Source organism: Bombina bombina, chromosome 3 (assembly GCF_027579735.1).
Source record: "Bombina bombina isolate aBomBom1 chromosome 3, aBomBom1.pri, whole genome shotgun sequence".
Taxonomy (NCBI): domain Eukaryota; kingdom Metazoa; phylum Chordata; class Amphibia; order Anura; family Bombinatoridae; genus Bombina; species Bombina bombina.
The window spans coordinates 1,290,286,437-1,290,302,306 of NC_069501.1; the positions used below are offsets into that span (position 1 = coordinate 1,290,286,437).

At 42.4% G+C, this 15,870-nt stretch overlaps 1 protein-coding gene across 1 annotated transcript in view; it reads left to right on the plus strand.

Annotated features, from left to right (window-relative positions):
• The window catches only part of DNHD1 (dynein heavy chain domain 1), a 1,127,964-nt gene that overhangs the window by 677,139 nt on the left and 434,955 nt on the right, over window positions 1-15,870 (plus strand). The window contains exons 23-24 of the mRNA XM_053705693.1: window positions 7,724-9,242; window positions 14,565-14,746. Coding sequence (XP_053561668.1) covers window positions 7,724-9,242; window positions 14,565-14,746 — 1,701 coding nt within the window. The remainder of the gene's footprint in view (window positions 1-7,723; window positions 9,243-14,564; window positions 14,747-15,870) is intronic.

Genomic DNA, 15,870 nt, shown 5'->3' on the forward strand with positions numbered 1-15,870 from the left:
GGATTGAACAGTACCTGCGCTCTTTCTCTTCAGCAAAACAGGACAACTGGTCAGAATTACTCCCCCATGCTGAATTCACATTTAATAACACATACCATAACTCAATTAAGTCAACACCTTTCTACGTAAACTACGGATTCCATTGATCTGTGGAGGGGGTGTCCTGTCATATCTCTCTGTTGTGATGCTATTCTATTATAATAGTAGCATACAATATTATTGTGAACAAGTACACACTATACCTTTAAGGTATACAACGCCCATTAGCCTCCTTATAAATTCTCGATTTGCCTTCTATTCATTGCTTGGTATTCCATCCTAAGAATACGTCGTGTCAAGCTCCTCCTTACTCTCTGATGCTGAGCCTCAATCTGCTTCCGGCATTCTAACAGCTGTTAGTTACACTCTGCTGATCGGGATCTTGCTGTGATGTCACACGCCATCTAGCTGCAAAGTTGAACGGCTGCCGCTTCCATCCTGCTTACGCTCCTCCGGTTTGAGCCAGAACTTCAGGTATTATCTGAACACGATATATCCTGATATATACAGAACTTTAAAATTTGTTAGAAAAAATCTACTACTCATTTGAAATTCAGAGTAAGTGCTATTGCATTGTCTTGTTATCTTGCATTTGTTGTTTATGCAAATCTACTGTGTTTACTGGTCCTTCAAGGGCAGTAAAAATGAGCTGAATGCCCTTTTAAGGACAATGCCCATACAAATGCCCCTTTAGGGGCAATGTGTAGTTTAGGGTTTTTTTAGAGTTAGGTTTTTTTATTTTGGGGGGTTGGTTGGGTGGTGGGTTTTACTGTTGGGGGGACTTTGTATTTTTTTACAAGTTAAAGAGCTGTTAACTTAGGGCAATGCCCTACAAAAGACCCTTTTAAGGGCTATTGGTAGTTTATTGTAGGCTAGGGGGTGTTTTTATTTTGGGAGGACTTTTTATTTTTATAGGGCTATTAGATTTGTTGTAATTTGTTTTTATTTTTGATCATTTTGTTTTTTATTTTTCGTAATTTAGTGTTATTTTTTATTATAGATTTTTTTATTTTCGTAGTGTTAGGTTTTTTTAAATTTGTAATTTAGATTTTTTAATTGGTAGTATTTTTTTATTTTATTAGAATAGTAATGTTAGGTTAATTTATAGTTTGTTAGGTTTATTTTTATTTCAGAGGTAAGTTTATTTATTTTAAGATAGTTTAGGGGGTTAATAGTTTAATTGAGTGTTTTGCGATGTGGGGGGCTGGCGGTTTAGGGGTTAATAGGTTTATTTAGTGGTGGCTATGTGGGAGACCGGATGTTTAGGGGTTAAACGTTTTATTTAGTGGCGGCAATGTGGAAGACCAGGGGTTTAGGGGTTAATATATTTAAATAGTGATGTGGGTGGGCGGCAGATTAGTGGTTATTAGGTTTATTTAATTGTCGTAATGTGGGTGGGCGGCAGATTATGGGTTAATGAGTTTTAAATAGTGTTTGCGATGCAGGAGGGTGGCGGTTTAGGGGTTAATAGGTAGTTTATGGGTGTTGGTGTACTTTGTAACACTTCAGTTATGAGTTTTGTGAAACATTTTTGTTTTGCAAAATCCATAACTACTGGTCTCAGATGGAGGTATGGATCGTGTCGGTATAGGCTGTAACGCAAGCATTTTAGCCTCAACACACAACTTGTGTATGTGTATTCTCTCCAACATAGCTCTGCCCACATGGGCATTTAAGTAAATAAACTGGAAAATCTGTATTACTTGTGAACAAAACATTAATCTTTTTACCAGTCCTTGGATGATAAAAAAAAAACACAATCTTAATAAATAGGGGGCGCCCTTGCTATAAAAGTGATTCAATATACTGTTACAAATCTCTAATGATATACTAAGGAGTTATATAAATGTGGATCTATCCACTCAGTTTGCCACAATAGGCTATAAACAATGTATCCAATATTATTAAACAAGCTACTCTGTTATATACTGGAACAGCAGCTAGTGTGATACAACAGCAATATATGGCACAATTTGTAACAGTATAGAGAAACAGTTATAGATAACCATAGATAATTAGATCAACAGTAAAAATGGGTAAATCAAAGTCTCTTATGATGATGAAATAATCGATGGAGGCAGCAATCTGTGACGGACCAGGCCTAGATCCAGGAACAGCAGTCTAAAAAAACAAGAAGAAACAGATGCGCCACATGGCCCAATATTGTCTGATCCAAAGATATAATAATAGTGTATATTGATTACACTCACATGTGTTGTAGCACCCCAAAAAGTGCAATAGGAGCAGTCTGGGATCTATAACAGTCACCCAGAAGACCGACCTCCTAAGATAGGTATATGATCTGTGATGGAAAGATACAAAAGACACAAAGGTGCCTATATGGCCTAGTACTGTTTAGCCAAGGAAAATGCAGACAGATGTTATAATATGCACTCACATTTGTTGTAGCATCTCCATTGATGCTAATAGAGCAGGCTGGGATCAATTCAGTCACCCAACAGACTTGTTCAAGAGCAAACAGGAAACTCCAAACCTCCAGGTGATTCAGGAGGCCAAAAATTGATCCAAAATAATTCAGATAAAGGCAGCAAGTGTCTAAAAGTAATAAAATTACTTTATTAAAAAAGTTAAAAACAAGCGACGCGTTTCTCAGCCAGTGGCTGTTTCATCAGGCTTAATAAAAATAGTTACAAAACACTTGCTATATATGCCAAACAAATGAATTAAGATAATTATCAACACTTGTTGTAGGAGTGGCCTAGAATGGCTGTTGACACGGTAATCCTCATAGGTAGATCAATGTCTTAATAATATATACGGTTGTGGACTTAGTCCCTTATTTCAAATCAAAGAATAAGTGCAGCAGCCCTATTGTGCGAGAGTGTATTTTAAACTCTTTAGATCGAGTAATCTTATTTTACTTACTCTGTAAATCTCGGACTTTAGTAGCGTCATGTATTTTAGATTGGTAGCGTCCATCTAACTCTATTACGCATGTCTGGCACTGACATGTCACTCACATCCGTAGATGGCTATCATTGGTCTAGCGGAAGAACGTTGTAATCGACAATAGGAGGATAGATAGTGGACGTCATAAAGTGGGTGTGTTAAACCAGTTTGTCAATGAACCAAACTAATAGTATCAAATATCGGCAACAAACTTCCTACTAGTTGTGAGCGAGACTAACACTTGGCAAATTGTGATGTGACGTGTGCGGCTAGGTATAATCCCATAGGATACTGGTAGAATCGTCAGGTCAAAGGCGGGTCTTAGTCAAACTGTCAAACTATTTTCGTACTGGCATATCAATCTACATAGAGCACAATCGATATTAGGGAATTTAAACCAACTCCTGAAAAATCAAATGAAGATATAGATATCAGCATTATCACTATATATGTGTGACACGATATTAGCACAACTCATCATTATATCATAACTGTCTTACCAGCTATAGTCAGTCTCAATTCTATGTGTGATCACTAGAGATGTAATAAGTGACTGCAGTTATGACCAATCATGGTTGTCGTAATTGTTCTTATAAATAATGTGTAAGAGCCGGTCTGAACGTACATTAGTTAGATACCCTTGCGTATCCTAGGTAAATCAGATTATGTGACATAAATGTGTTTACCCAGATCTATTAATGTAAATAATATATCAAGGTGTTGGAGTGTAAGGAAGGAGTATATATGTATAATTTAAGCAAATCATAATATAAATCCATATATATGTGAAATTAAAATATTCGTGCTATATATAGTGTATTATATGTCCCCACTCAATATATATATATACCATAGTATATTGTGTAAAAGTGTTAAAGTGACACGAAGACCATGTCACAAAGGTAACATTATAAGTGAGATGACAAGATGTGTGAATGTTACTATATTTGTCAGTTAGATAGACTGATCTAGAAAGTGGATGTCTCCCATTGGTGTAAAAGTAAAATCTAAATACGATATATAGAATCTCCTAAAGTCTCTCCACTATACAAGTGATAGTAAGGTAGGGATAGGAGTGATAAATATATATAAATCTTATATTTTTCTGCCACTGGCGTAATTATGTCAGAGACTTATTTTAAAAAGGTCGACTGTAATAGTTTTCTCAACTATAATAGCAATCATTACTATAGTTGGAAGAGAAATGTGCCATACGGGCAATTTAGACGGATCAGACGCAATTGTAGCACTGTTGAGTGCTACAAAACACAGTCCCTTATATTGAAAGATAGATTTTTAGAAAAAGGCTATCCTTTAGACTTGATTCAAAAAGGTTACCTCAGAGCCTTACATGACGATAGAATTACATATCTTTCACAGGATAAAAATAAAAATAAAAAGAACGATAAGAAACAACTTTCTGATGATAACTTTAAAACACCTGTATTCGTCACAGGTTTTAGTAGCCAATATCGTGAAATTAGACAAATCATATCAAACCATTGGCCAATTATATGTGATGATCCATATCTCAAGAATCATATACCCTCCAAACGGCGAATAGTCTATAGAAGGGCGCCAACACTCAAAAACAAATTAGCCCCTATCAAAATAGTCAGAGACAAGGTTACTCGCAATAATCTGAGTTTGGGTATTAATAGGACATTTCTGGGCAACTTTACACCTCAGAACGGGGTCTTCAAGTGTTTGAAGCCCAGATGTAATATGTGTAGGGTGGTTAAAAGTGGGACTAATATGTTCTCCTCTAATCAGACAGGAGAGCAATTTAAGATTACTAAGAGACTACTGTTCTTGTGGTGTCCAGTATATAGGGCGCACCAGTCGCACCATCAACAAGCGATGGAGCGAACACACAACATAAAAAGGACATTTTTAAAGCACAGCTTATCTAGACATTGTGCATATGTACACAAAGTCTTAAAACTACCTCCATATTACCTTTTGAACAGATTCCACAAAATAGTCACAATCCTATGCTTAGTTTGCGCCATAGAGAAACTTATTGGATACACAAATTGCACACATTAGCCCCTGATGGGTTGAATGAATGTGTAGATTTAGCAGCGTTTGATTTATGATAACCCAGTATAATTAGTTCACCCATTGCTTGTTATCTACATTAACATTCTATTATAAATTTAATAATATTCACCATTAGATAATATCACTTTATTATTATTATATTCTGATAGTTTTCACATAGTCTATTACACAGTCTATTACACTGGTACACCTAATAGTGTACATATACACTATTATTGATTATTACTGATACACCTGGTGATGTGTATATATACACTATTATTGATTATTACTGATACACCTGGTGATGTGTCATGTTATTTCACACACACACACACACACACACACACATATATATATATATATATATATAATCTCAATCTTTCCCCACATCTGTATTACCTTCCCTTTTGTATCTTATTTATCACTCCTATCCCTACCTTACTATCACTTGTATAGTGGAGAGACTTTAGGAGATTCTACATCCACTTTCTAGATCAGTCTATCTAACTGACAAATATAGTAACATTCACACATCTTGTCATCTCACTTATAATGTTACCTTTGTGACATGGTCTTCGTGTCACTTTAACACTTTTACACAATATACTATGGTATATATATATATATTGAGTGGGGACATATAATACACTATATATAGCACGAATATTTTAATTTCACATATATATGGATTTATATTATGATTTGCTTACATTATACATATATACTCCTTCCTTACACTCCAACACCTTGATATATTATTTACATTAATAGATCTGGGTAAACACATTTATGTCACATAATCTGATTTACCTAGGATACGCAAGGGTATCTAACTAATGTACGTTCAGACCGGCTCTTACACATTATTTATAAGAACAATTACGACAACCATGATTGGTCATAATTGCAGTCACTTATTACATCTCTAGTGATCACACATAGAATTGAGACTGACTATAGCTGGTAAGACAGTTATGATATAATGATGAGTTGTGCTAATATCGTGTCACACATATATAGTGATAATGCTGATATCTATATCTTCATTTGATTTTTCAGGAGTTGGTTTAAATTCCCTAATATTGATTGTGCTCTATTGTAGATTAATATGTCAGAACGAAAATAGTTTGACAGTTTGACTAAGACCCGCCTTTGACCTGACAATTCTACCAGTATCCTATGGGATTATACCTAGCCGCACACGTCACATCACAATTTGCCAAGTGTTAGTCTCGCTCACAACTAGTAGGAAGTTTGTTGCCGATATTTGATACTATTAGTTTAGTTCATTGACAAACTGGTTTAACACACCCACTTTATGACGTCCACTATCTATCCTCCTATTGTCGATTACAACGTTCTTCCGCTAGACCAATGATAGCCATCTACGGATGTGAGTGACATGTCAGTGCCAGACATGCGTAATAGAGTTAGATGGACGCTACCAATCTAAAATACATGACGCTACTAAAGTCCGAGATTTACAGAGTAAGTAAAATAAGATTACTCGATCTAAAGAGTTTAAAATACACTCTCGCACAATAGGGCTGTTGCAGTATTCTTTGATTTGAAATAAGGGACTAAGTCCACAACCGTATATATTATTAAGACATCGATCTACCTATGAGGTTTACCGTAGTAGGTTGTTATAACCACATGATTATGTGCTTCTGGGCATGTTGGTATAGGTTAGTGTACAATGAAAATTAATCACTTATCCATTTGATATATGAGACATAATGGTATGATGTTTTGTTTACAATGTTGATATATGTATGTCATATTCTGTTAAATGAGTTTGATTGGCTACAAGTTATTCTAGGCCACTCCTACAACAAGTGTTGATAATTATCTTAATTCATTTGTTTGGTATATATAGCAAGTGTTTTGTAACTATTTTTATTAAGCCTTATGAAACAGCCACTGGCTGAGAAACGCGTCGCTTGTTTTTAACTTTTTTTAATAAAGTAATTTTATTACTTTTAGACACTTGCTGCCTTTATCTGAATTATTTTGGATCAATTTTTGGCCTCCTGAATCACCTGGAGGTTTGGAGTTTCCTGTTTGCCCTTGAACAAGTCTGTTGGGTGACTGAATTGATCCCAGCCTGCTCTATTAGCATCAATGGAGATGCTACAACAAATGTGAGTGCATATTATAACATCTGTCTGCATTTTCCTTGGCTAAACAGTACTAGGCCATATAGGCACCTTTGTGTCTTTTGTATCTTTCCATCACAGATCATATACCTATCTTAGGAGGTCGGTCTTCTGGGTGACTGTTATAGATCCCAGACTGCTCCTATTGCTACAACACATGTGAGTGTAATCAATATACACTATTATTATATCTTTGGATCAGACAATATTGGGCCATGTGGTTCATCTGTTTCTTTATTTGTATTATTGCAATTAGTACAACCCATACATGTTTTAACCTCCCTTAAGACCATTCTCCCACAAATATCTACTTCCTTTGTATGTAGACATAGTTTGTGTGAGTAGCTTAGCTGCTGTGTGTGAGAAGTGAATTGCACTGTATTACAGCATAGGTTCTAGAGAATACAGCTCCAATAAACATGTTCTGGCTGCTATTATGAAAAACCTCTGGGCAGACTGGCTGTTGTTAAGCTTCCATTTTAATAATGTTTCTGTACTATGGTCATAAGTCTCTGTTGTTATCTACATGACTGTGTCTACATAGCATTTGATTTTTTTTTTTTTTACAGATTGTCACAGCAAAACTCACCCTCTGTGTGAAGTCCTGCGTGATGAGTTTTCAAAAAAAGATGTTACCCTCCAGTCTAGTTTCCTGGGCACTGTCTGCCCCCCAGAGCATGGCTTCATTTCACTTTGCCCACGTTTTGTTCGTCTCTGCTCTGTCCTTGTACTGCCCCACACATTGCCGGAGACCCTGCTTTGCATATTCAGCTCCCGTTTTACAAACTGGTTAAAGGTGGCACGAATTACATCACAGGCTTGGATGCTGGGAAAAGCCTTGGCACAAGCCACTGTGAATTTATACAATGAAGTGACACACACTCTCCCTCAATACTCATTCTCTTTGCACCATATGCATCGATTACTGCATAGTATGACTCAGCTATGCCCAAATCCTGGACCACAGCTCTCACTAGTGCAAAATGACTCCCTCTCTACCAGTACCCTCACCACTCGTGGAATTGCCCGACTCTGGATGCACGAGGCTCTGAGAACCTTTAGTGATGGGATGCTGACCCAACAAGACAGAGATAAATTCAGAGAGCTTCTGCTGACTTGTGCTGAGATGGCTTTCTGTAGCCCTGAGCCACTGAACATGGTTCCACTGAAAGGACATATGGTCACCACAAAGACTGGAGAGATGTGCCAGTCTGAATTCCCTGAAAGTGAGATGGATACAGAGGACTGGAGTGCGGATCAAGACATTTCTCCTCAGTTATCTGAAATCTCACCTTCCCCCTCTGTGTCCCAACCTTTGCACTCTTCCTGCCCATCATCTTCATTTGCCCATCCTCCCAGAATCTCTTCCACTCAAGACCAGCGGCTACCAGTTCATATGCTGCTTACTGAGAAGACCATTCAGGACCTTTGTTTCTACTTTGACCTGAGCCTAGGAACCACTGACTATACAGGGGTCCCCATGTACCAAAGGAAACCAGGAAGACCTCAGAGTAGAGAAAGGGCAAAGAGCCCTCAATACATAGAGAGGACAGGTGGCCCTGTATACTCAAGACTATTGGGATATCCCCAAGTTACAGAGCGGCTGGGAAGGTCAGATTATGGCGAGATGCTTGCATCTCTTTCTCTTGGTGTACAGCCTACTGCTCTGGTTATGTGTCCTGATGATGTGCAGCATGTTACTAATCTGACACGGATACTGCTCATGCCTAGGGGGCACATTGCACTCCTGTCGCAACATCCAGGGATGGGTAGACGAAGCCTGGCAAAGCTGGCAGTGCAGCTTACCCAGAGTACTCTACTAGAACTGAGTGGTACAGAAACACAGGAGGAGCGTTATGCTCTGCTGAGGAAAGCATGCTGGAACACTGGGGTGAGAGGAACTTCAACTGCTCTGCTGGTGCTTGATGGAACCCAACTCTGTGTGCTGCAAGAACTGGCAGCCCTGGTGAGTGAAGGAACCTTCCCTGGGCTGCATAGTTCAGAGCAAGAAGAGAATGCACTACAGGCTCTGCTGCAGAGGAAGAGGAACTGTGACAAGAACTCAAGAAACAGGGCTCTGAGAGAGAGGTAAGTGACAGGAGAAGGTAGGTAAAGATGAGTTAGCACCCCCCTTCTCTGGGCCAGAAACCCCTCCCTCTGTGCCAGTACCCTCCGCACCCCACCCTCTGTGCCAGTACACCCATCCTCTGTGCCAGCACCCCCTCTCTCTATGCCAGTACAGCCATCCTCTGTACCAGCACCCCCTCCCTCTGTACCAATACACCTATCCTCTGTACCAGCACCACCCTCCCTCTGTGCCAGTACCCCCTTCCCTCTGTGTCAATACACCCATTCTCTGGGCCTGCCCCCGCTCTCTCTGCCAGTATTCCCGCACCCCCCTCCCTCTGTGCCAATACATTTATCCTCGTGGCCAGAACCACCTCCCTCTGTGCCAGTACACCCATCCTCTGGGTAATTATCTCCTCCCTCTGTGCCAGTACCCCCCTTCCCTCTGTGCCAATACACCCATTCTCTGGGCTAGCACCCCCTCCCTATGTGCCAGTACACCCATTCTCTGGGACAGAACCCTGTAACGGACCGTTTTGCACACAAGGCATTAAACCCCCATTTAGTAGATCTCCCCTTCCAGAGACACAGGCACAGCTACTGCAGAACACCAAACTCCCGAATTGAATATAAGGGAATGCTCCAAACTCCCAAACTGGAACCTCACGAATAGCTGCTAACAGATGAACAGGAAAAGCACCCAAGCGGCTTACACTCCTGGCAATCAGTCTTTTAACAGCATACAGTAAATCCCCCCCAAAGACGAGACAAGGCTCTGTGTTGAGGGTCAAGCAGTGAACAGCCAGAGCTGTGGGTTTATTGTTCTTATATACACATTCTTACACATTAGTACCAGTAAACCCTCCTCTCTATCCTGGAGATAATTGGGAAGAAATCCAGTTATCTCCATGGATAGAGGAAAGACGCCCTTTTTCAGGATTCAATAAAAATACATTACGTAAACAAGTAAACAATCAAACACAAGAAAACAATGGATTCCTTCCTGGCACCTAGCAGTCTGAACTCTGGAGGTGATTAAACAAGGTGAAAGCATATCACCTAAACCTAATTACAGTAAACAATAGCTGATGCCAGGAACCTGTCTCAGAAAATACAGTTTCTCAAAAAAAAAACAATGAGAGAGTTTACCCCTTTAGTACTGTTGGATTCACATTGTCTTTCGTTATACGAATGGGCTCCATGGCATAGCTATCTGGGGTATCACTGTTCAAATATGGCAAGCACCGAACGACCCGGCCTCCGTTTCCCTGCAGGGGTAATCAAGTGTTTCAACATGGGGCCATAGTCTAAAGGCAGCAGGCGGGCAACCAGGCTCATCCAATGCACAGTGTGCGAGATTGGTCTTGTCACATCTCTCCCCTTTTCCAAACAGACTAACAGGGTATCTGACCTCCTGCCGGTCAGTGCCCTGGTTAGTCCAGCAACCCACCCACAAAACACAATCAGCAGAACAGCTCACCCACAATAAATGGTTACTACCTCTGGGTAGAGGAGAAACTTGTCCATTTCCAGGTGCCTCACCATGGCTGTGCAGGGGACTGGTAGGCTGCCTTATTGGGTTGCTGAGTGGGTTGCTCCTGGGGGACAGGACCAACTGTCTCTGCCCCCTGTAACTCAGCCTGTGGAATGGAGACTGGGCTCCCAATTCCCTGCAGGACCGGTGGAGAGACCTCTGTCCCATCTCCGCCGGCCACAATATCTTCCCAGCTGAATGGGTCTGATTTGGGTCTGTCACCTTACTGTCCTGCTGAGCCTTCCCAATAGAGTGGAAGAGATCTTGGTAGTCCTGCTCCAGTTCCCACTCCAGGGTTGCTAGGTGAGCCAGGTCTTGCTCTACCCATGGGGGTCATCCCAGATATGCCAAGCCTCCCTCTCATAGAAAATATCCTGAAGTCTGGTCTGCGAAGGGCTCCCGAAGTCAGACTCTGCAAAGAACTCCCATAACAAGCCAGGACCATCAAACTCCTCTCCCTCTGGCTTGTCATGCTCGGCTGTCCAGGGTATATACTGTGCCATATACCATCAGAGCGCCTGGTAGGCATCCTCCAGCCATAGCTCCTGCCATATCTGGTGTTCTAGTTCCTTCACCCATTCCTCCAGGGGCTGCTCTCCCAGGAAGGGCATCCGCAGGGCCACTTGCTTCTGCAACCTCTGCTCTTCACTGGGGAGACTCTCACCCCGCTGGTATTGTACATTATCCAGGGCCTGGTACCAGATGCCTTTCCTTAATGCATCCCGGCCATCCAGGTCTTCCTCCTCGTATAACACTGCTGGTTCCATTCTGTTGCTTTTAGGGTCGCTGTACTGAGACATGCGTTGCCCCCAACTTGTAAATCCACGGAATGGTGTCTCTTGTAGCTGTCCTTCTGGCTGTGGGAATGATGCCACTTGCCACCAATTGTAACGGACCGTTTTGCACACAAGGCGGTAAACCCCCATTTAGTAGATCTTCCCTTCCAGAGACACAGGCACAGCTACTGCAGAACACCAAACTACCGAATTGAATACAAGGGAATGCTCCAAACTCCCAAACTGGAACCTCACGAATAGCTGCTAGCAGACGAACAGGAAAAGCACCCAAGCGGCTTACACTCCTGGCAATCAGTCTCTAACAGCATACAGTAAATCCCCCCAAAGATGAGACAAGGCTCTGTGTTGAGGGTCAAGCAGTAAACAGCCAGAGCTGTGGGTTTATTGTTCTTATATACACATTCTTACACATTAGTACCAGTAAACCCCTCCTCTCTATCCTGGAGATAATAGGGAAGAAATCCAGTTATCTCCATGGATAGAGGAAAGACGCCCTTTTACAGGAAACAATAAAAATACATTACATAAACAAACACAAGAAAACAATGGATTCCTTCCTGGCACCTAGCAGTCTGGACTCTGGAGGTGATTAAACAAGGTGAAAGCGTATCACCTAAACCTAATTACAGTAAACAATAGCTGATGCCAGGAAACCTGTCTCAGAAAATACAGTTTCTCAAAACTGAACAAGGAGAGAGGTAATCCCTTTAGTACTGTTGGATTCACATTGTCTTTCGTTATACGAATGGGCTCCATGGCATAGCTATCTGGGGTATCACTGTTCAAATATGGCAAGCACAGAACGACCCGGCCTCCGTTTCCCTGCATTGGAAAATCAAGCATTTCAACATGGGACCATAGTCTAAAGGCAGCAGGTGGGCAACCAGGCTCCTCCAATTCACAGTGTGCGAGATTGGTCTCGTCACACACCCCCTCCCTCTCTGCCAGTATCCCAGCACCCCCTCCCTCTGTGCCAATACACTCATCCTCTGTGCCAGCGCCCCCTCCCTCTGTGCCAGTACACCTATCCTCTGGGTAATCACCCCCTCCCTCTGTGCCAATACACCCATTTTCTGTACCAGCACCCCCTCCCTCTGTTCCAATACATTCATCCTCTGTGCCAGCACCCCCTTCCCTCTGTGCCAATACATCCATTCTCTAGGCCAGCACCCCCTCCCTCTGTGTCAGTACCCCCTTCCCTCTGTGTCAATAAATCAATTCTATAGGCCAGCACCCCCTCCCTCTGTGCCAGTACCCCCTTCCCTCTGTGCCAATACATCCATTCTCTAGGCCAGCACCCCCTCCCTCTGTGTCAGTACCCCCTTCCCTCTGTGCCAATAAATCCATTCTATAGGCCAGCACCCCCTCCCTCTGTGCCAGTACCCCCTTCCCTCTGTGCCAATACACCCATTCTCTGGGCCAGCACCCCCCTCTCTGCCAGTATTCCCGCACCCCCCTCCCTCTGTGCCAATACATTTATCCTCTGGGCCAGAACCCCCTCCATCTGTGCCAGTACACTCATCCTCTGGGTAATCATCTCCTCCCTCTGTGCCAGTACCCCCTTCCCTCTGTGCCAATACACCCGTTCTCTGGGCTAGCACCCCCTCCCTCTGTGCCAGTACGACCATCCTCTGGGCCAGCACCCCCTCCCTATGTGCCAGTACACCCATCCTCTGTGCCAGTACACCCATCCTCGGGGCCAGCACCCCCTCCCTCTGGGCCAGTACACCCATCCTCTGGGCCAGCACCCCCTCCCTCTGTGCCAGTACACCCATCCTCTGGGCCAGCACCCCCTCCCTATGTGCCAGTACACCCATCCTCGGGGCCAGCACCCCCTCCCTCTGTGCCAGTACGACCATCCTCTGGGCCAGCACCCCCTCCCTATGTGCCAGTACACCCATCCTCGGGGCCAGCACCCCCTCCCTCTGTGCCAGTACACCCATCCTCTGGGCCAGCACCCCCTCCCTATGTGCCAGTACACCCATCCTCTAGGCCAGCACCCCCTCCCTCTGTGCCAGTACGACCATCCTCTGGGCCAGCACCCCCTCTCTCTGGGCCATCACCCCCTCCCTCTGTTACAGTACACCCATCCTCTGGGCCAGCACCCCCTCCCTCTGTGCCAGTACACCCATCCTCTGGGCCAGCACCCCCTCCTTCTGTGCCAGTACACCCATCCTCTGGGCAAGCACCCCCTCCCTCTGTGCCAGAATGACCATCCTCTGGGCAAGCACCCCCTCCCTCTGTGCCAGTATGACCATCCTCTGGGCAAGCACCCCCTCCCTCTGTGCCAGTATGACCATCCTCTGGGCCATCACCACCTCCCTTTGTGCCAGTACGACCATCCTCGGGGCCAGCACCCTCTCCATCTGTGCCAGTACGACCATCCTCTGGGCCAGCACCCCCTCCCTCTGTTACGACCATCCTCTGGGCCAGCACCCCCTCCCTCTGGGCCAGCACCCCCTCCCTCTGGGCCAGCACCCTCTCCCTCTGGGCCAGCACATACACCATCTGAGTACCTGTCCTCTTCTCCAGCATCCCTCTCCTCCTAAGTTGAACTAGTTTTTTCCCACTGCTTCAGTAGCATCCCTCTCATTAGTACTTGTATCTGTATACAGATTATATCTAACAGTATTTTGTGTGTTAGAGCGGTACGTTCACTCAAATTGTTACCAAAAACCCATTAGTTGTTGTAGTTGCTGCTCATATCAGTCTTGGTGTGAAATACACATAATACATGCATTGCATATGGTAACACAAATACATACATGATATTGGGGCTATACTGTGCTGAGCATGTAGATGCACTTGTATTTAACCCCTGTAGTCCCTATTACACACGTCTTCTGCTTATAACAAGCATGAGCTGTGACTGGCCAGTAAGAAAGGTTCATTGTGAGTGTACTGCGAGAAGAGAGTAAGCTAGTGGGTAACAAGGGGTTAATGAAGACTGGGGGGGGGGGCAGTGACTGAGCATAGAGGTTTGTATGACAGTTTGTACTGATTCCTTTTTAGGTTCTATTGTCAAGTCCGTTGTAATCTGCATGTTCTGCTCCTCACCCATATGCACAGCATGAAGACCCTGCCCTCTCCACTACACCATTATCTCAGCACTGACATATATCACCCGTGGGGACTTCATTCCCTACAACATGTCGCAAAGGAAATCCTGTGCCGGGCCCAACACCTTCCATATGGTAAGGGAACTTCATAATCTATGTATCGCCCCTGTGTTACACTGTGTGCTGTTTAATATGGGTGATAATATTGTAATATGGGTGCTAATATTGTAATATGGGTGCTAATATTGTAATATGAGTGCTACATATTGTAATATGAGTGCTACATATTGTAATATGAGTGCTACATATTGTAATATGGGTGCTAATATTGTAATATGAGTGCTAATATTGTAATATGGGTGCTAATATTGTAATATGGGTGCTAATATTGTAATATGGGTGCTAATATTGTAATATGGGTGCTAATATTGTAATATGAGTGCTAATATTGTAATATGGGTGCTAATATTGTAATATGGGTGCTAATATTGTAATATCGGTGCTAATATTGTAATATGAGTGCTAATATTGTAATATGAGTGCTAATATTGTAATATGGGTGCTAATATTGTAATATGGGTGCTAATATTGTAATATGAGTGCTAATATTGTAATATGGGTGCTAATATTGTAATATGAGTGCTAATATTGTAATATGGGTGCTAATATTGTAATATGGGTGCTAATATTGTAATATGAGTGCTACATATTGTAATATGAGTGCTACATATTGTAATATGAGTGCTAATATTGTAATATGAGTGCTAATATTGTAATATGGGTGCTAATATTGTAATATGGGTGCTAATATTGTAATATGAGTGCTAATATTGTAATATGGGTGCTAATATTGTAATATGAGTGCTAATATTGTAATATGGGTGCTAATATTGTAATATGGGTGCTAATATTGTAATATGGGTGCTAATATTGTAATATGAGTGCTAATATTGTAATATGGGTGCTAATATTGTAATATGAGTGCTAATATTGTAATATGGGTGCTAATATTGTAATATGGGTGCTAATATTGTAATATGGGTGCTAATATTGTAATATGAGTGCTAATATTGTAATATGGGTGCTAAACCTGCCACGCTAACTTTTTAATTAGAGCACAGTTCAAAAAAAAAATTTAAGACTTGCTGCACCAATCTGGGCCAGTGTTGGATACAATAGTTTGGATACTTTTGCTGTAGATTTACGTTTTGATTTCTGCTGTCTAATCGCAGCGAGACGACACTACAGCCACTGATTAA